The 20,864-nt window shown below is 37.4% G+C and overlaps 1 protein-coding gene across 1 annotated transcript in view; it reads right to left on the bottom strand.

The window, feature by feature from the left end:
* Positions 1-1,128: 1,128 nt before the first annotated feature.
* ANAPC10 (anaphase promoting complex subunit 10) overlaps positions 1,129-20,864 on the bottom strand; it is a 141,290-nt gene continuing 121,554 nt past the window's right edge. Inside the window, exon 4 of the mRNA XM_007944101.2 lies at positions 1,129-1,359. Coding sequence (XP_007942292.2) covers positions 1,129-1,359 — 231 coding nt within the window. The remainder of the gene's footprint in view (positions 1,360-20,864) is intronic.

Below are 20,864 nucleotides of genomic sequence, written 5' to 3' on the forward strand. Positions count from 1 at the left end.
AATTGATCTTGTTAAGGATTTCATTCTACTTGGCTCCACAATCAACACCCATGGAAGCAGCAGTCAAGAAATCAAATGATGCATTACAAGAGATCTATTTAAAGTTCTAAAAAGTAAAGACTTCACTTTGATGACTAAGGTGTGCCTGACTCAAGTCATGGTGTTTTCAATTGCCTCATGCATGCAAAGCTGGACAATGAAAAAACAAGACAGAAGAATAATTAATGCATGTGAATTGTGGTGTTGGCAAAGAATACTGAATATATTATGGACTCCAGAGAATGTATAGATCAGTCTTTGGGAAAGTACAGCCAGACTGCTCTTTAGAAGTGAGGGCGGTGAGACTTTGTCTTGCTTACTTTGGACACATCATCAGGAAGGTCAATGCTTTAAGAGGATATCATGTTTGACAGAGGGTCAGCGAAAATGAGGAAAATCCTCAATGAGATGAATTGACAAATAGCTTCAACAGTGGGCTCAGACATATCAAAGATCATGGAAATATCGCAGGACTGGGCAATATTTTGTTCTGTTACAGGGCACCACAAGTCAGAGTTGACTGGACAGCAATAAACAATAACAAATGTTTTAAAAGTATCTAATAGAAGTAAATACGAGACAATAAATTAAATTTCTTAAGCCAGTATTGTTCTCATCAGATACCTAATGCTAAGCTTACTTTGATAATATTTTTAATAAGATCCAGTATTAAATGTATAAAATCTTTCTGGATTGAAAAAATAATTTTTGCTTATTAAGGACTATATATCAATTGATAGTTTGTTACCAACTCATTACTTTAATGTATGACCATTACATGAAATAATCACCTGGTAAATAAACAATTTTATACATCTTAAAATTTTCAGTTCAACTCATTTACTTTTAATGTAAGGAAAAATATAACTGACTTCAAATCTATTTTCAGTAATGAAAAATATGTGAGCTTTAACAAATGTTAAGGAAAACAGACATTATGACCCAAAATTCATTTTATTTATTCAAGATACAATAAACTACTCTTAAATGCATACAAAACTGTAAAATGACTAATTTTTTCTCAATAAAGATATCAGATATAGTATTTAATGACAACATAGGTTTAATGTCTTTTGTTCTGCTTTAAAGTCACCTTATTGAACGATACATCATGAAATCTATAGTTGTGCACCTAGGAAATTTGCCAATGGAGCTCTCTTCCACTGGTGTGTATATTTTAATTTGTCTCATGTGGGTGTCTCTTCCATTTTGGTGATTGGCTAGAACAGCAATTTGTATCATAAATGTTCGAGTTGGCTTCTTATGATTATCAGTTAAGGGAACATGAATCCAGCCACTTGGTTCCACCAATTCAAGTTGCTGTCCAAAAAAAAAAAAAACAAAACAAAAGTCAGATCATGCTTTCAACCAATAATTATAATTTATAATAATACACACATTCTAAAACTGACTAACAACTAATATTTTTAGCAGTATGAGAATGAAAATATGATAATAACTACCAGTTACTGAGTATTTTTTTCCATAGTTTACTTTTACAATTGCTAAGTACCTTATGTGTACCATCTTAGTAGGAAAAAACAAAAATAGATGTGTATAGTCTTAGTGTTTAAAGGAACTTATATAACTTACACAATATTAGAAAGTGCCTCTTTCAGCAACCTTTAAAAATATATGAAATATTATACATAGATTCATATATATATATATATATATATATACATACACAAACACATATAATTTGATAAATAACATATATTTATATACACTTTCGTTACATAAATAAAAATATCCTATGTGGAAAATAACGATGAAAGCTGTGACTGCCGCTGACAAAAAGAATACATATTTTTGGTTTTCTATGTTAAGAAATACAAAATTCTATAACATAAACAGCACTGTCTTTGGTGTCAATAGAAATGGTTTGAATGCCAGCTCTACATCTGATTAAGTTTTTGAGCTTGGGACAATTATCTAATCACTGTGAGCCTGAATTATATCATCTATAAAGATGAGAATAATATCACCTACCTCATAGAGATATTAGAAAGACTAAGGCAACTGACTGCTAACCAGAAGGCTGGCAGTTCAAATCCACCAGCCACTCCCCGGAACGAGTATAGATATCTGTAGAGATATCGCCTCAGAAACCCAAGGAGGGGTCGCTGTGAGTCGAACCCAACTCGACAGCAGTGAGTTTTGTTTTTTTTTTTTTTTTTAGATAAATAAGCTAATGTATATAACGAAGCAAGCACAATGCCTGGCGTAAAACAAGTAATTGATAGATTTTTTAAAACGAAAAGTTATACAAATTGACTTCTTAAATACCAAAACACTTAAAATATAAAGATACTTCAGAGAGTTATTCATTTTTGAAGATGGACTACCTTTAATTTTAAAGAGATTGTGCCATTTCTTTGAGAGAGTCATTAACTCTCTGAAAGAACGAAATGTATCAATTAGTTGTTTTACTCCAGAATGTAATTAGTCTTTGAAAATAAATTAGAATCTTTGGAAGCATTAATCCTTTCAGGTCATAAAGGTATCATTCAGTAAAGTATTGTGTTGTTGATAGGTGCTGTCAAGTTGGCTCCGACTGATAGGGCCCCTGTGTGCAACAGAACAAAACACAGCCTGGTCCTGTGCCAGCCTCGCAATCCTTGCTACATCTGAGCCAATTGTTGCAGCCACTGTGTCAATCCATCTCGTTAAGGGCCTTCCCCTTCTTCACTGACCCTCCACTTTACCAAGCTTGATATCCTTTCTCCAGGAAATGGTTCCTTCTGACAACATGAACAAAGCAGGTGAGATGAAGTCTGGCCATTCTTGCTTCTAAGGAGCATTCCAGCTGCACCTCTTCCAGGACAGATGTGTTCATTCTTCTAGCAGTCCATGGTACTTTCAGTATTATTTGCCAACACAACTCCAAAGCATCAACTCTTCTTCAGTCTTCCTTATTCATTGTCCAGCTCTCAAATCCATATGAGGTGACTGAAAATACTATGAGTTGGGCTGTTGTTGTTATTGTTGTTATGGGCTGTCAAGTCAGACCTGACTCACAGCGACCCCTCCTCGGGCTTCCGAGGTGGTATCACTATGGAAGTAGATTGCTCAATCTTCCTTCCAAGGAGTAGCTGGTGCGTTTGAACCTCCAGCCCTCTGGTTAGCAGTCAAGTGCCTTAGGCACTAGTCTTCAAGGAGACATCTTTGCTCTTCACCACTTTAAAGAGGTCTTTTGCAGCAGACTTGCCCGGTGCAATACGCCATCTGGTATCTTGACTGCTGCTTCTATTTGTGCTGACTGTAGAACAAAGTATTATGAAATCTTTAACAACTTCAATCTTTTCTCCATTTATTGTGATGCTGGTTATTGATATAGTTGTGAGGATTTTCGTTTTCTTTATGTTGAGATGTAATCCATACTGCAGACTGAAGTTTTCATCTTCATTAGTAAGTGCTTCAAGTCATCCTCTTGTTCAGCAAGCTAAGTTGTATCATCTACATATCAGATTGTTAATGAGTCTTCCTCCAATCCTGATGCCATGTTCTTCTTCATATAGTCCAGATTCTCAGATTATTTGTTCAGCATACAGACTGAGTAAGTGTGGTTAAAGGATACAACCTTGATTCACTCTCTTCCCGATTTTAAACCATGCAGTATCCTCTTGTTCTGTTTGAACGACAACCTTGTGGTCTATGTACAGGTTCCTGATGAGCACAATCAAGTGTTCTGAAATTCCCACTCTTGTCAATGTTATCCATAATTTGTTATGATCCACACAATGAAATGCTTTTGCATAGTTAATAAAACACAAGTAAAACATCTTTCTGGTATTCTTTGCTTTCATCTAAGATCCATCTGACATCAGCAGTGATATCCTTCGTTCCACATCCTCTTCTGAATCCAGCTTGCATTTCTGGAAGTTCTCTGTCAATATACTGCTGCAACCGTTTTTGAATTATCTTCAGCAAGATTTTACTTAGATGTGATATTAATGATATTGTTCGATAACTTCCACATTCTGTGAGATCACCTTTCTTTGAAATGGGTACAAATATAGATCTCTTCCAGTCAGTTAGTGTTCTGCTTACCTAGTGCCACTCTGACAGGAATATACCACAAATGTGATGGCTTAAACAAACAGGAGTTTATTCTTACAATTTGGAGGCTTTAAGTCCAAGTTCAAAGTGCCAAGCTCTAAGGGCTGGGTGAAAGCCCCCCAGCCTTGTGCTTCAGCTCTGCTGCCAGCTCCCAGCCCATTGAAGTTAGAGGCTTTTCTTCACTCAGACAGCTGTTGGCTGCTGAGGATGACAAGCCCAAGGTTGACAAGTAAAAAATCACCAAACCACATGGCAGGTCATTAATTTAAGTCCATTGTAAGTCCCAAGGTTGGCAGAGCATGGCAGGCTGCTGAAAAATGACACGGCTATATGCAGGGTCCAAACATGCCATAAGCTAGAGACCATTCCCAAAGGCTTCTGCTTATATATAGGAAGCAGACCACACCCCTAAGGCAGCTACTCAGCTGCTCACAGTAGATTCCACCATGGAGTTGACTACCAGTCTCATCATGGGGAATACTACATCCAGTTGCCCAGCCACTCAACCAGGCCCAGACAAGTTGACAAACAAACTGAACTACCACAGTTGGCCAGGTAGCTGTCTTCCAAATTTCTTGGTATAAACAAGTGAGTACCCGCAGCACAGCATCCGTTTGCTGAAACATCTCAATGGGTATTCCATCAATTCCTGGAGCCTTGTTCTTTGCCAATTCCTTCAGTGCAGCTTTGACTTCTTCCTTTAATACCACTGGTTCTTGATTCCCATCTCCTGAAACAGATGAACATTGACCAATTCTTTTTGGTACAGTGACTCTGTATATTCCTTCCATCTTCTTTTGATGTTTCCTGCATCATTCGATATTTTGCCCATAGAATCTGTCAATATTGCAACTCAAGGCTTAATTTTTTTCTTCAGTTCTTTCTGCTTGAGAAATGCCGAACGTGTCCTTCCCTTTTAGTTTAACTTCAAGTCTTTGCACATTTCATTATAAAAATTGACTTTGTCCTCTTGAGCTGCTCTTTGAAACATTCTGTTTAGCTCTTTTACCTTTTCATTTCTTCCATTTGCTTTAGCTACTCTCTGTTCAAGGGCAAGTTTAAGAGTCTCTTCTGACATTCATTTTGGTCTTTTCTTCCTTTCCTGTCTTTTTAATGACCTTCCCTTTCTTCATGGATAATGTTCTTGATGTCATCCCAAAATTCCTCTGGTTTGCAGTCACCGATAGTCTATGCATCAAATTTGTTCTTTAGATGGTCTCTAAATTCAAGAGGGATATAATCAAGGTCATATTTTGGCTCTTGTGGACTGGTTTTAACTGTCTTCAGCTTCAACTTGAGCTTGAACTTGTAACTGATGGTCTGTTCCACAATCAGCTTCTGGTCTTGTTTTGGCTAAAGATATTGAGCTTTTCTATCACCTCTTGACACAATCTGATTCCTGTGCACTCCATCTGGTGAAGTCCATGTGTATAGCCATCGTTTGTGTTGTTGAAAAAAGGTATTTGCAATGAATAAGTTGTTGGTCTTGCAAAATTCTATCACGCTATATCCAGTGTTATTTCTATCACCAAGGCCATATTTTCCAACTAGCAGTGATTCTTCTATGTTTCCAACTTTTGCATTCCAGTCACCAGTGATAATCAGCACATCTTGATTGCATGTTTGGTCAATTTCAGACTGCAGAAGTTGGTAAAAATCTTCAACGTTCTCATTTTTGGCTTTGGTGGTGGGTGTGTAAATTGGAATAACAGTATTAACTGGTCTTCATTGTAGGCATATTGATGATATCCTATGACAGCACTGTACTTCAGGAGAGATCTTGAAACAGTCTTTGTGACTACAATGCCACACCATTCTTCTTCAAAATATCATTCCCAGCACAGTAGATCATACAGTTGTCTGATTCAAAATGGCCCAAACCAGTCTATTTCAGCTCACTAATGCCTAGGATATCGATCTTTATGCATTCCATTTATGCATCCAACAATATAACCCAATACCACTGCTACTGAGTTGATTCCAACTCAAAGTGATCCAACAGGACAAAGCAGAACTGCCCCATTGGGTTTTCTAAAGCTGTGATCTTTACAGAAGCAGACTGGCCTCATCTTTCTCCCACAGAGCAGCTGGTGGACTCAAAGCACTGACCATTTGGTTGGCAGCCAAATCCCTTGACAACCTCCCGTTGCTGCTTCTCATCTTGAGTCATGCCACATCAGCAAATTGAGGTCCCAAAAGCTTTACTCCATCCATATCATTAAGGTTGGGTCTATTCTGAGGAGGCAGCCCTTTCCCAGTCATATTTTGAGTGCCTTCTGACCTGTGGGCTCATCTTCTGGCACTATATTGGAAAATGTTTCAGGGCTATTCAGAAAGTGGTCCAGTAACATATCAGACAATGTTTCACTGCTACTCATAAGGTTCTCATTGGCCAATTCTTTGAGAAGTAGATGGCTCCTTCCTTTTTCTGAGTCTGTCTTGGTCTGGAAGTTCTGTGAAACTTGTCCACCATGGGTGACACTGCTGGTATGTGAAATACCGGTGGCATAACCACCAGACTCACAGCAACATACAAGCCACCACAGCAGAACAAACTGACAGACAAGTGGTGGAAAGTGCTATGTTAGTATTCTATATAATGTTATATATTAAAGGTGAGATGGACTATACGGAGTTGCCAAGCACTCTGCAGCCGAATCAAGCTTTGAGTCCATAATTCCTGGGTTGAGAGGTGGCTCATGCCAGAAGGGACTCTTGACCCAGAAGAGCAGCTTTATAGGGTTTATAAAGCTGGCAGAGTGTAATAACGAGTGTCTCTTTTCTATCCTTTGCAAGCAATCTTTTACAGAAGCAGAAAGCAACGTTAAACCTAATCAAGCAAATAACACCTGCAGAGAAACTCCTTGGCATTGTGGTTGGGCCTCATCTGCTATGAGGGCTTCAACTAGGACTCAGCCTTTGCAAGCAGACTTTCACAGAAACTGAGAAAGCATTATACTTGCTCTAGCAAGTCACACCTATAGGCAACACCTAGCATTGTGGTCTGTCTCTGGGTTGGCATAGGGGCTTAACTAGGTCACCATGTTCTGCCAGAACAGATGGGGTGGTCTAGGCCTGCAACCTTTCAGTTGAAACAGGATGAGATGGTCTAGACCTGCAGCTTAAGGAAAAAAAAAAACTTTATGGGGGTATCAGTGTGTCAAGATGGACTCAGTTAAGCTATCTGGCTCATCACATTAATACCAAAAAGAATGTGTTGTTGTCAAAATATTTAACATAACCAGGGAATGAGTACACATGTTCTGAGGTTTTGTAGATAACATTTATAGTAAATGAATCAAATATCATACAAAACAACAATATAACCCAATACCACTGCTACTGAGTTGATTCCACTCAAAGTGATCCGACAGGACAAAGAAGAACTGCCCCATTGGGTTTTCTAAAGCTGTGATCTTTACAGAAGCAGACTGGCCTCATCTTTCTCCCACAGAGCAGCTGGTGGACTCAAACCACTGACCATTTGGTTAGCAGCCAAATCCCTTAACAATTGCACCACCAGAGCTCCCTCTAAACAACAATATACTCTTACTTTAAAAGTGAATAGCTCTGATAGCATAGTGCCTAAGGCACTTGACTGCTAATCAGAAGGCTGGCGGTTCAAAACCCACCAACCACTCCTCGGAAGGAAGATGGGGCAATCTACTTCTGTAGTGATACTGCCTCGGAAACCCAAGGAGGGGTCGCTATGAGTCAGGTCCGACTCGATGGCACATAACAACAACAACAACAATAGCTCCAAAGAACTAGTGACCTAATGCAGCTGAAGAACTTGGTTACACAAAACAGTAAAGCAGCAAAGATGTCCATGGGAACAGTAGACCATGCTACCTGTGTATGTGTTAGGCAATTTCTTATTTAGGAACAAAGGGTCTTGAGATAGTTTTATACCCTATAACATAGATACATAGTTGCTCTCATCTATATAAAGTAGTATGCACTTACATTAACTCATACGTTTCTATAAGAAAGAATTAGAAATTATATATATATATATATATATATATAAATGTATGCAAACAATGTAAGACCATTCTGATGTAGCAAGAAAATGATCTAACATTATGTTTTTATAGTTTAATCACAGAGTATCAGGCTTTTAGGCATTCTAGTGGTGCAGTGGTAAAGGCTTTGGGCTAAAAAGAATGGCAGTTCAAACTCACCAGCCACTCCATGGGAGAAGGATGAGGCAGTCTGCTTACATAAAAATTTATAGCCTTGGAAATCCATAGGGCAGATCTACTCTGTCCTAGGGTTGCTATGAGTCAGAATTGACTCAATGGCAGTGGGTTTGGTTTGCTTCTGGTATCGGGTTCTAATTACATTTTATTTCAAGGACCATGCCTAATATATCCAAGTTCATTTAATAAGTCAGATTCTACATAAATAATGTTGTTGTTGTTAAGTGCCATCAAATTATAACAAAAAAATAATTAAATAAGCATGATGCAAAACTTTTTTTCCTAAGAAATATAACAGTGCCCGTCAAGTTGATTCTGACTCACAAAGACCTGTCATGTATGTCAGAATAGAATTGTGCTCCATAGAGTTTTCAACGGCTCATTTTTTAGAAGTAGATCACCAGGCCTTTCTTCTGAGGTTCTTCTAGGTGGACTTGAACTTCCAACCTTCTGTTTAGCAGACAAGTGAATTAACTGTTTGCACTGCCCAGGAACTCCAGGTACCATATACATCACAGAACATTTAGGTCTATTTTATTAACATGAAGAAGAAAGATGTGGCAATCTGCTTCCATAAAGATTTACAGCTTTGGACATCCTATGGAGCAGTTTTCCTCCATCTTATAGGGTTGCTTCTCGGAAGGTAGATTGGGCAATCTATTTCCATAGAGGTTAAAAAAACAAAACAAAACAAAACTCACTGCTGTTGAGCCAATTTGCCTCATAGAACTCATAGAATGGGTTTCCAAGGTGGTATCTGTACAGAAGGAGATTGCCCAATCTTCCTTCCAAGGAGTGGCTGGTGGGTTTGAACCACCAACCTTCTACTTAGTAGTCAAATGCCTTAGGCACTACGCCACCAGAGATACTGCCTCGGAAACCCAAGGAGGCATCGTCATGAGTTGGAAATTACTTGACGGCAGTAGTTTGGTTTTTTGGGTATTTTATAGGGTTTCTATGAGCTGGAATCAACTCAAAGGCAGTGGGTCTGGGTTTTGGTTTATTAACACGACCCAATGGAAATGAGTGTCAAGAAAATTTAAATCTGGAATCCATGAGATACGTTAGGAAAATAATTACAGAAACACCACTAGATCTTCTATTTTTCCATTTTTTCCTCTCCCTTCCTTTTTCCTTCCATTCTTCTTCCTTCTTTATCTCCCTCCCTCCCTCCTTCCTTAGAAAAGAGGGTGGGCAGTCAAGGAAGTAGAAATAGGGCAAGAGAAAGAAAACCAAAATCTAAGATAGTTATTTTTAGGATTGAATGATTTGCCCCATTATAATTCAAAGAAGTAAAATGAATCAATCTCTAATTCTTCATGGTATTTTTAGTCAGTGGCTTTTTATAAGACTTCCATTAACATTAACTTAAAATGAGTAAGTAAGAGAACAGATATATCTGGTTTCTAACATACTAACCTCTTATTCCTTCAGGCAATAAATAATTACTGAGTACTAAAAATGTTCAAGGTATCATGCTAGGTATAATGAAACATACATAATTCAAGTTTGTTTCTAACCTTAAAAATAGCTTAGAGGTAGACAAACAACCTTTCTGGACTTCAGTTTCGTTTTATAAAAAATGAAGCTTCAGTTTCCTCATGAATACAATAAAAGGCTAAGACAAGATGTCACACAACATCCTTTTCCAACTCTGACATTCAATAATTCTAAATAAAAGAAAATGTGGTAGAAAAATGGTGGTCCCTCAAAGATGTTCACCTCCTAATCCCCCAAACCTCTGAGAATGTTAACTTACACAGCAAAAAAAGACTTTACAGATGTGATTAAGTTAAAGATCTTGAGACAGGAAAATTATATAGTTGGACCCAACGTAATCACAAAAGTTCTTATAAGAGGGAGGCAATACATCACAGGAAAGAGATGTGACTATGGAATAAGAGGTTGCAGTGATGTGGCTACATATAAAGGAATGCAGACAGCCTCTAGAAACTGGAAAAGGTAAGGAAACAGATTCTCTTGTAGAGTCTTCAGAGAGGAACATAGCTTGCTGACACCTTGATTTTAGCCCGTCAGATCTATTTTAGACTTCTGATCTCCAGAACCATAATGAATTTGTGCTCTTTTAAGCCACAGTTTGTGTGGTAATTTGTCATCACTACAATGGGAAGTTAATACAATAGACCTATATAGGAGCTCACAAGAGGGAGAAAGAAAGCACTTCTGGTTGGAATAATTTCTTTTCCAGGTAAAAGTACTATAATGAATCTCAATAACAAAAAAAAAAAACTGAGATTCTGAATTCAACTCCTTAGTAATAGAATGCTTCTGGCAAATTCAGCCATTATTTTTGATAAACTATGATTTTCAGAGTACACTGTAAATGCTGTCGTGTGCTGAATATTATACTAAGGTTTTGTAGCATACATGCTCTTGGCATGGCACGTACAGAATAATACAGTAAATTAAGTACTACTCCTCGGAAGGAAGGTTGGGCAATCTACTTCCATAGTGATACTGCCTCAGAAACCCAAGGAGGGGTCACTTCTTGACAGGTCTGACTCGACAGCACATAACAACAATTAATAAATGATTTCTTCAGACCACATCATAAAATTAATTCACCTCAATCACTGTAAACATATTATAAGAATTTATAGCTTTCAATAGCTCCCAAATGGCTTCACAATCAACAACATTCCCTGGAAGTCAGAAACATCTACTAACATGTCTACTTCACTGTTACTGTGCCCAGGTTAAAATTCCCAGGATCATCTCTAAAAAGTTATTATTGTGACAGTGCCAAGTTTTAAATTATTTCCTAGATTTTAAAAAATCCTCAAGTACATAAAGTATATTGTTGTTGTTTGCCGTCGAGTCGGCCCAGACTCATAGCGACCCCTCCTTGGGTTTCCGAGGCAGTATCACTACGGAAGTAGGATTGCCCAACCTTCCTTCCGAGGAGTGGCTGGTGGGTTTGAACCGCCAGCCTTCTGGTGAGCAGTCAAGTGCCTAAAGTATATACAACTTTTATATCTTTTTGTAGCTAAAAATTTGAAATATATATTTTTTTAATTTTAAGGAGAAAATTAATGAAAGCCAAAATGTTGCCAATTTTTGTATCTTTCCACCATTGATAATTTGGACCACAAAATAATAGAATTAAAAGTAGGATGCCAATTTAAAACCTCCAGAATTAAAAGTAGGATCCCAATAGAAAAAGTAAATAGTAATAATGACATATACAGTAAAAGCAGCTTTAAAAAAGATATGGAAGCATAGTGAGCATAAAATAAGATGGCAAAAGATCAAAAATAATACATGTACATGTATCAAACACTTCCTTTAAAAATCTTTGGTTCTCTTAGTGAAAAAACAAAAACAAAAATCACATGGAGAAACTCGGCTGATGGCAATGTAAATGATGTTAACTATTCTAGAAAACAGTCTAAAGTTCCTCAAAAGATTAAACATAAAGTTACTACTGTTGTAGTTGGCTGCCACCAAATTGGCCCCCGACTCTTGGTGACCCCATGATAATGGAATGAAACACTTTTCAGTCCTATGCCATCCTCACGATCTATTGTGTATCTGACTATTGTGATCCACAGGGTTTTCAGTAGCTAATTTTTGGAAGTAGATCACCAGATCTTTCTTCTTTCTGTCTTAGTCTGGAAGCTCTGCTAAAACTTGTTCAACACAAGCCTCCAGTGACGGATGGGTGGAGGCTGTGCATTAAGTGCTTGGCTGGGAATCAAACTTGGCCTTGCCATATGATCCAGTGAGTGATTCTACTCCTAGGGATATTGTTGTTAGGTCTGTCAAGTTAGTTCTGACTAACAGCAACCCCATGTACAACAAAACAAAACACTGGCCAGCCCTGCATCATCCTCACAATTGCTGCTGTGTTTCAACCCACTATTGCAGCCACAGTGTCTATTCCTTTCATTGAGGGTCTTCCTCTTTTTCATACCAAGCATGATGACCTAACAAATCTCTGGTACAAAACTGTTTCTCAGTACACAGTGCTGGTGTAATGAAAAAATACCATGATTCAGTGGTGTGCTAGTTAAGTCTGTGTGTCAACTTGGCTGGGCCTGGTTGAGTGGCTGGGCAGCTGGATGTAGTTATTCCCCATGGTGAGATTGGTAATTAACTCCATGGTGCAATCTACTGGAGCAGCTGAGTGGCTGCTTTGGGTATGTGGTCTGTTTCCCATACATAAGCAGCAGCTTTGGGAATGATCTCCAGTCTATGGCACGCTTGGACCCTGCATGTAGCCATGTCGTTGTTCAGCAGCCTTCCATGCTCTGCCAACCTTGGGACTTACAATGGACTTGAATTAATGGCCTGCTGTGTGGTTTGGTAACATCGTAACTGTGCCATTTTATTTGTTGACCTTGGGCAACCAGTTAGCCTCAGCAGCCAGTAGCCGCCTGAGTGAAGAGATGCCTCTAGCTTCAGTGGACTGGGAGCAAGAGGCAGAGCTGAAGCCCAAGGTTGAAGGGCTTTCACACAGCCCCTAGAGCATGGCACTTAGAACTCGGACGTCTAGCCTCCCGAACTGTGGGAGAATAAACTCCTGTTTGTTAAGGTCATCCCGTTTGTGGTATATCCCTGTCAGAGTGGCACTAGGTAACCAGAACAAGTGGCTTTAAAAAAATAAAAATTTATTTCCTCAAAGTTCAGGAGGCTAGAAATCTGAATTCTGGATGTGGCTATAAGGGAAGGTCGATTTTTGTCCTAGGAATTCCTTGGAGCTCTTTGGCGTTTCTTGACATCTTTCTTCCACCTGTGTGTGTTTCCCTGTCTATTCTATATCATTCTATACTCTTTTTATAACTCAGAAGTGATTAGATGTAGGATCCATCCTAATCTGGCATGACCTCATTAACTTAACAAAAGAAAACTCCTTTTTCCAAACAGGATGACAGATCAAGAATTGGGATTTCAACACATATTTTGGGGGGACACGACTCAATCCATTACAGTCTTCAAGTATGTCTGTCTGGAATAGAAATAAGTAATTCACCATTGTAGCAGCTGGGCTCCCTGAGATAAGTAAAAGGGTATAAATATTGGCAATTCAAAAAGTAATATAATGCTATATATGCTTTAAAAAGCTGTGAAACTCTGCAGGGGACTGGAAAGAAAAGAAGAAACTAATTCAGTTGTTTGAAAATCCAACAATAGTCTTTTAATAATAGATAGTGCACAGAAATAAAACATAACAATAATAAATGAAGTTCTTGTTATAGGTCTAGGCAGAAGTTAAAATACAATATACATACCTCCAGTTATACTAATAAACAAAATGCAAACATTCCTCGTATTCTCAGTAACAGATGAAGCCCTTCTTCCCTTTGCTTTCAAGAATTATGATTTGCATTGGTCCCATAATTCATATATATAACAGAATTTGTACTCTCCCCTCCCCCAAACAAACCCAAACGTCCTCATAATTTACTTTCAAAAGGGTTTAGCCAAATGCAGAACACCTGCTTAGAATAATTAAGGTGAAATTACATTGAATATTTTGTATTGAATATTGCAGAACTGTATTTTACATGAATTTTTAAAGAACAGAACTAACTCTACTACTTATGGTTGTTTAGATATCATGAAATCTGACTTCATCTTGCTGTGTATTGCCATCATTTTGAGAAAAAATGTTAACTTGTTTCCTAAAATGCAATCAGTGACAATTTGAGTTGAAAAAGCAAAGACATTTTTGTTCTATTCACAAGCACCAACAAACAGCCCAGTGGGGAAATGGCAGTGTGCCAGGTTGCCCTGTGAGCAATTAGGTTTTGTGGCAATCAGGAGACTAGGAGCCTTAGGCCCTTAAGAAACTAACAAGTTAAGGATTTAGTGCTGTTAATTCCCCTTGCAGGAGGCATATGCAAGCTATATCTTGTTTGGATGACAATCTCTTCCATCCTCTGGACTGAAAGGTTAAGACAACTAATAAGAAGCAAATCAGGGAGAACATGTGAGGGATTAACAAGCATCATTGTCTACTAGCCCTACTGATTTAAGTTTAATAATTGGACCCACATATACAGTAATCTCATTCTAGTATTCAGATAAAACAATAATTAAAAGCTGCATACAGTTTATTATGAAATGTAAAATTGTGCTTTAATTGATCATGAAACTCAGACATTACATACACCAAACCACTATCTTCTTATTCTAAATTAAGATTAATAAGCAAAATTCATAGGAAAATGAGATGAAATTGTCTTCCTATTTAAAACCCAACTTCAGCAAAGATATATACACTATTTTATTAAGTTCTACATGGAAATTTTCTAAGGAAAAAACAAACGATGATGTTGTGTGTTTCAGATAAACCTTATAAAAGACCCTGGACAACAACTTCCATTTTACCAAATTTAACCCCACTATCTGGCAAATAATTTCTCGTTTTGAAGTTTTATGACTCTATTAAAACAATAAGAATTAATCAAAATTATGCTGCAAAATTTGCAAATTTGCTGCCTGTGTCTTATGTAGACTCAGCAGCATAAGAGTAAAAATTAATGAAGTGAATAAGATTAAAAATGAATAAAATTAATCTGTGTTCATAAATATATTTTTAATACATTCCTTGATTAGAGCCATTTGAAAATTCTAACATAAACAACAATAGTCAAAACCCACCATATTTAAGAAACTGAAATTCAAGTGAAATACAAGACATATTTATGATATTTTCATAAGTGTCTGGCCAAGATATACTTCACTTTATAAATGAAAAAGATTTTAAAGGCAGAAGTCAGTATTTAAATGAACCCTTCTTCATATATACCTTCAACAAAAGCTCATTATTTCTCACCTAAACTTTTCATTATTTTATAGTATCTAAACATGCAAACCTACTCCCAATTTCTTGATGTGTAAGTGACAATCATGTAGTATACATCTATGACAACTTGCTCTATAAACAGAAACTCTTACAAACTTTAAAATATAAGGCCCAACAAATGTTTCACTACACTCAGAAAACACAGAGTCTTTATTCCAACAGGAACTTTGAGCAAAAAAATGATGTGTGAACAGCAGACACTGATGTTCACACAAGCAGACTGCAGACAACCCAGCAGGCGCTTTTCTGTTTTTTTTGGATTATGCTCTGGAGGTGCTGGCACAATGGCATTTCAATACCATAGTTGCTTATTTCTCTGTTTATCTTTGAAATAACAGGTAAAGAAAAAAAAAAATCAACCATAAAAGTAAAATAAAATGCTTTTAACTCTTCTTTTCAAACGATGTAATTTATAACCATTACACAAATACAGAAGAAGCACAAAAGGAGGGGGAAAAAAAAGAATAAAGTAATGTTCCAAAGGTTCAGTTTACAAGGACCTCACACAAAGTTGTTTCTTTTTTTTTTCCTCTGCAACTCTTACTAGAAACAGTATTATTTGCTAAAAATGCACTAGCTGCCAAGAGCTATGGTCCATCTAAACCAAAATGCTTAAGATGGAAACAGAGTGTTAATACAGAAAAAGGGCAGGATTCAGTATACAAACTTCTGTAAAGCCTATTAAAAAAAGAATAAAATGAAGTTTTGAGGTGCGATTTTGATATGTCTTTTTGACTAAAAAACAGCTACATTAATGGAGAAAATACTAAACTATATAGCAATATACTAAAACAATAAGTAATCAAATTTCAAACTTCCTAATTAAACCTTTTTTCGGTAAGTTATTGGGAATTCAACACTAGCCGTGGTTCACATGATAGAACAATGGGAAAATTTTCCGAATGGTTGAACACTAACCGTGACAAGTGTGGAGAGCCAACTACAATACATTATATGGTAGCATAACCTGCCACCCACGTTGCTGAGAGAACAGCTTTCAAACACATGCACTGAGTTTTAAAACCACAAAATCCCTTATTACACATTGTCTTTCTTTCTCTAGGTGAAATATACCATCAATTCTTTCCATTATAAATCTTTTTTTATTACTATTTTTGAAGCCCATTCAACAACTTGACTGTCTTTTTCTGACAATGTAAAAGATGCCATTTTAAAGAGAAAATACAACAGGAAAATGGTCACCCTCCTACAGTATTATAACGAAGGCTGATATCTGGTGCACAATTTCTCATAGCTTATTTTGGGGATCCATATTACCTAAAATTAATTTTAAGCTAAAATTCCGTTCTTTTTTTTTCCTTCCCTTACCAAATCCTGGTATTGGTTCACTAAGTCTCTTAAAGCATTTGAAAACATTTGTTTGTTTGTTTGTTTAAGAAAGACTAATACATTGTATTGGGGGTTCTTTAATAAAAAAAAGTTTTCATTATTACAAAAAAAAAAGAGAAATGAACTGCCAAATTTTATCACAGAGTGAATGTTTCCCCCATCTCTTTTGCACACACCCAAACCTATACCACACACACACACACACAAATGTTGATTATTTTAGATCTCAGGATATATACTAGCCTAAAATGCATCAGTCTATATTGATAAAATACATAGGTGAGGCAAGAATGCAGAATGGCAATCATGCTTCATCCTCATTACAGCACTGTGCTTGTCAAATATGTGTTCTTAACTTTCAGCAAAGACCTCCATAAAATAACCAACTATCAAATCTGTAGAAAGGAGCTTGAGATACAGAACAAGAAGGGTGAAAAAGCAAACAATTACAGACACTACTTTTTCTGATTTGGAGATTCAAGATGGTTGAAATCATTTCTAGAACTGTGTGCCTGCCTCTAACATTCTGCCTGATTAATTTCCCTCCAAATTTCTCCCTCATATCCTTTACATTTTCCTATCCACAACTCCCACCCACCATGACTCACCTCCACCCCCTAGTCTGCCAACTAAATCATAGCATTCCAGGACAGTTACAGGACATAACAGTTTCTTCTGGGGTTTTCTCTGCAATGTTGTTGGCAAAGAAAATTTTATTTGTAAGTGTTCTTATTATACTGACAGGTCAATTAGTCCTGTGAACTATTGGTCTTTCTGCCTGATAGCTTGGCAGATTATTCAAGTGGGATTGTTCATAAGCTATAACCGAATGTAGCCAATTAACCTCATAAGTAAGACAATACTGGCTATCTAATGGGATTTTAAGTTTCTTAGTAACATACCACAGCAATGTCTTTTCCCTCAAATTGGTGGTATATTATTTGATATTTTAAGTTTCTTAATAGCATACCATAGCAATGTCTTTTCCCTCAAACTGGTGGTACATTATTTGATATTTTAAGTTTCTTAAAAACATACCATAGCAATCAATTTTTCCTCAAATGGGTGGTACTATGTGACCAGTAATATGACAAAAGTTGTAAAACAAAATCTGTAAACTTTATGTTACTTAATCATCTTAAGAATCCAGTGACCCAGGCATTGTTATCCCTACTCCACGTGTAAGGAGAAGTCCCTGAGTGGGATAAATGTTTAACATGGTTGTCTGCTAACAAAAAGGTTGGAGGATCAAGTTCACCCAGAGGCAGTTGGTGCTATCTACTCCAAAATATCAGCCACTAAAAACCTTATGGATCACAGTTCTACTCTGACACAAATGGGGTCACCATTGAGTCATTTGGTATGTATGAGCAAACGATTTTAAGGGCTAAACACTTCCCCACATTTCACATAGCTAGTAAGCGGCAAAACTGGGGATTTGAAACCAGATCTGTCTTGCTCCCAAACTGTGGAGAATATTACTCAGCCTAAAAAGTCAGAAAATTCCTCAATAATATCCTAGTATCATCCTATAATAAATAGACAACAGAATACTGCCAAATCCCACAGTCATTCTACAAAAAAAAAAAAAAAAAAAAAGGGGTTAAAAACAAGGAAAAAAAAAAAAAGGGGAAAAGGGGAAAAAAAAAAAAAAAAAAAAAAGATATCTCATTATTAGCAATAACTAGAAGAAGATAAATGAGTCAGGAAGTGTGTTTTGATATCCGTATATCAACACTAAAATGTTATTAATGGTAACATCATACGCCAATCTTTTTCATATACTTTGAAACCATATGCAGTCTCACATATGTGAATGTTGTACATGTGATCTTCTGGGTTCCTGCATGGTACAACTGACTGAGAACATAGCTGTTAACCAAAGGATTGGAAGTTCAAATCTGATCCTGGGGCACCTCAGAAAAAGGTCTGATGATCTGTTTCCTAAAAATCAGCCACTGAAAACCCTATGGAACACAGTTCTACTCTGACACACTTGGGGTAGCCATGAGTTAGAACTGCCTCAATGGCAAATAATTTGGCATTTTTTAAATGTCATCTTCCATATACAAGCTCATACCTACACGTTACCTCCTTGCCACACTCTACCACATGTACACACACACATCCAAACAGTCATACTCCAATAATCCTAGTTTCTAAGGCAAAAATTATTGTCCATTGTGCAAGGCCACAAAGAAGTGAAAAACTGTCTTAATATCACAGTCTGTCAGTTTATCAATTTCTTTGCAAAGAAGGATTTTAAACATAAGTTGAGGACACTTCCCATAAGATGGCGGAATAAGCAGACAAGTGACACAGACCCTCCTCAACAAAGTAAAGAAAAACCAACTGACAGAGATACAGAAGATAATCCTGGAACCCTGAGCTTCGAAAAGAACTACACAGAAGTGGATTAGGCACCAACTAGTGGAAAAACCTGAACGAAAACAGTGAGTACAGAGATGGTCAGAGCTGCGGACTGTCAGCTACTCTGATGATACCAACAGCCTGAATATTTCCAAGTGGTGACGGGACCTGAGAACTGGACTAAAGATCAGTCCTGGTCACCAAGGGCTGCAGAGACAACTGCTCGGGTGGCCTATCACTAGGAAAGAAAACAGCAAGGAGGGAGACAACCTGAGCTGTGGACTTTCTGCTGTCCGGAGGGTACAGCTATTTTGATTATCTATGTGTGGCAGCCATTTTGGATATTTAAAGTGACTGAGGGTGCAGCCATTTTGAATGACTACAAGCCGCAGCCATTTTGGATATTTACAGTGACCGAGGGCGCAGCCATTTTGAATGTTTACAAGCAGTGGCCATTTTGGATATTTAAAGTGACCGAGGGCATAGCCATTTTGAATGGTTACGAGTGGCAACCATTTTGGATTTTAAAATGATAGCATTCTCATTCGGATTCCAGGGACCTAAGAACAGGCTCTGTTTGCCAGGGTCGGCAAGGACATACAAGAAGCCAACAAAGGAAAGGAGACAGGTGGTGAGTGTATAAGTGCTGTCAACTAGTGAATAGAGGAGCATAGCAAGTACCCTCCCTGTACAGATAACATACAAAGAAAACGAAAATTGTGGGCAAGTGACTCCAACATATAATCACCAATTAAATATAAACACAAAAACATCACAATGCCTCAGAGACAACAGAGCATCACAGTCCACACAAAGACGCAAGATAAAGCAGGAGAAACAAGGGACCAGGATACAGATCCAAAACACATCCCTGAGGAAAGACACAGCATTGGAACTCCCTAATAAAGAATTCAAAAGAATTATATTTAGGTATCTTCAAAGGATTGAGAGACAGACCAAGGAAAACACAGAAAAAACCCTAGAAGACTTTTGGAAGAAAATACAAGAACAAAATGACAAAATCATTGAAAAATCAGAAATGATTCTAAATCTACAGATAGAAATCCAGAAGATTAATATTAAATTGTCAGAAATAGATAACACATTGGAAGGGCAAAAGAGTAAAATGGATGCAATGGAAGACAGAATTAATGAAATTGAAGACAAATACCAGAATACATCTTTGGAAAGGGATCAATCAGGAAAAAAATCATAACAAAATGAAGAAAGCCTAAGGTTCATGTGGGATACCATTAAAAGGAATAACCTACGTGTCATTGGAATTCCAGAACAGGAAGAGAAAAATGAAACCACTGAGAAAACTGTCCAAGATTTGTTGGAGGAGAACAGGGAAGTTTCATTATATCAGGGAAGATATGATGAAAGATGAGAATATATCCATTCAGGAAGTCCAACAAACCCCAAACAGGATAGACCCCAAAAGAAAAACACCAAGACATATCATCATCAAACTCACCAAAACCAAACACAAAGAAAGAATCATGAGAGCAGCACGGGAAAAACAAAAAGTTACCTACAAGGGGCAACCATTAAGACTAAGCTCAGATTTCTCAACAGAAACCAAGCAGGCGAGAAGACAGTGGGATGGTATATATAAAACACTGAAAGAAAAAATTTCCAACCAAGAATTATGTACCCACCAAAATGGTCCCTCAAATATGATGGTGAAATTAGGACATTTCCAGATAAGCAGAAATTAAGGGAATTTGTTAAATCCAGACCAAACATCAGAGAGATGTAAATCAAAACAACAGTGACCGAGGGCACAGCCATTTTGAATGTTTACAAGCGGTGGCCATTTCCTTAGAAAGTTGGAATTGGACATACCATTTGACCTAGCAATCCCATTACCAGGTGTATATCCTAGAGAGGTGAGAGCCAGGATAGGAACAGATACGTGCATGCTCATGTTCATCACAGCACTATTTACAATAGCAAAAAGACAGAAACAACCTACATGTCCATCAGCGGAAGAGGGGATGCTAAAA

Source organism: Orycteropus afer, unplaced genomic scaffold (genome assembly GCF_000298275.1).
Source record: "Orycteropus afer afer isolate SDZICR_OR568_19922 unplaced genomic scaffold, OryAfe1.0 scaffold00120, whole genome shotgun sequence".
Classification (NCBI taxonomy): domain Eukaryota; kingdom Metazoa; phylum Chordata; class Mammalia; order Tubulidentata; family Orycteropodidae; genus Orycteropus; species Orycteropus afer.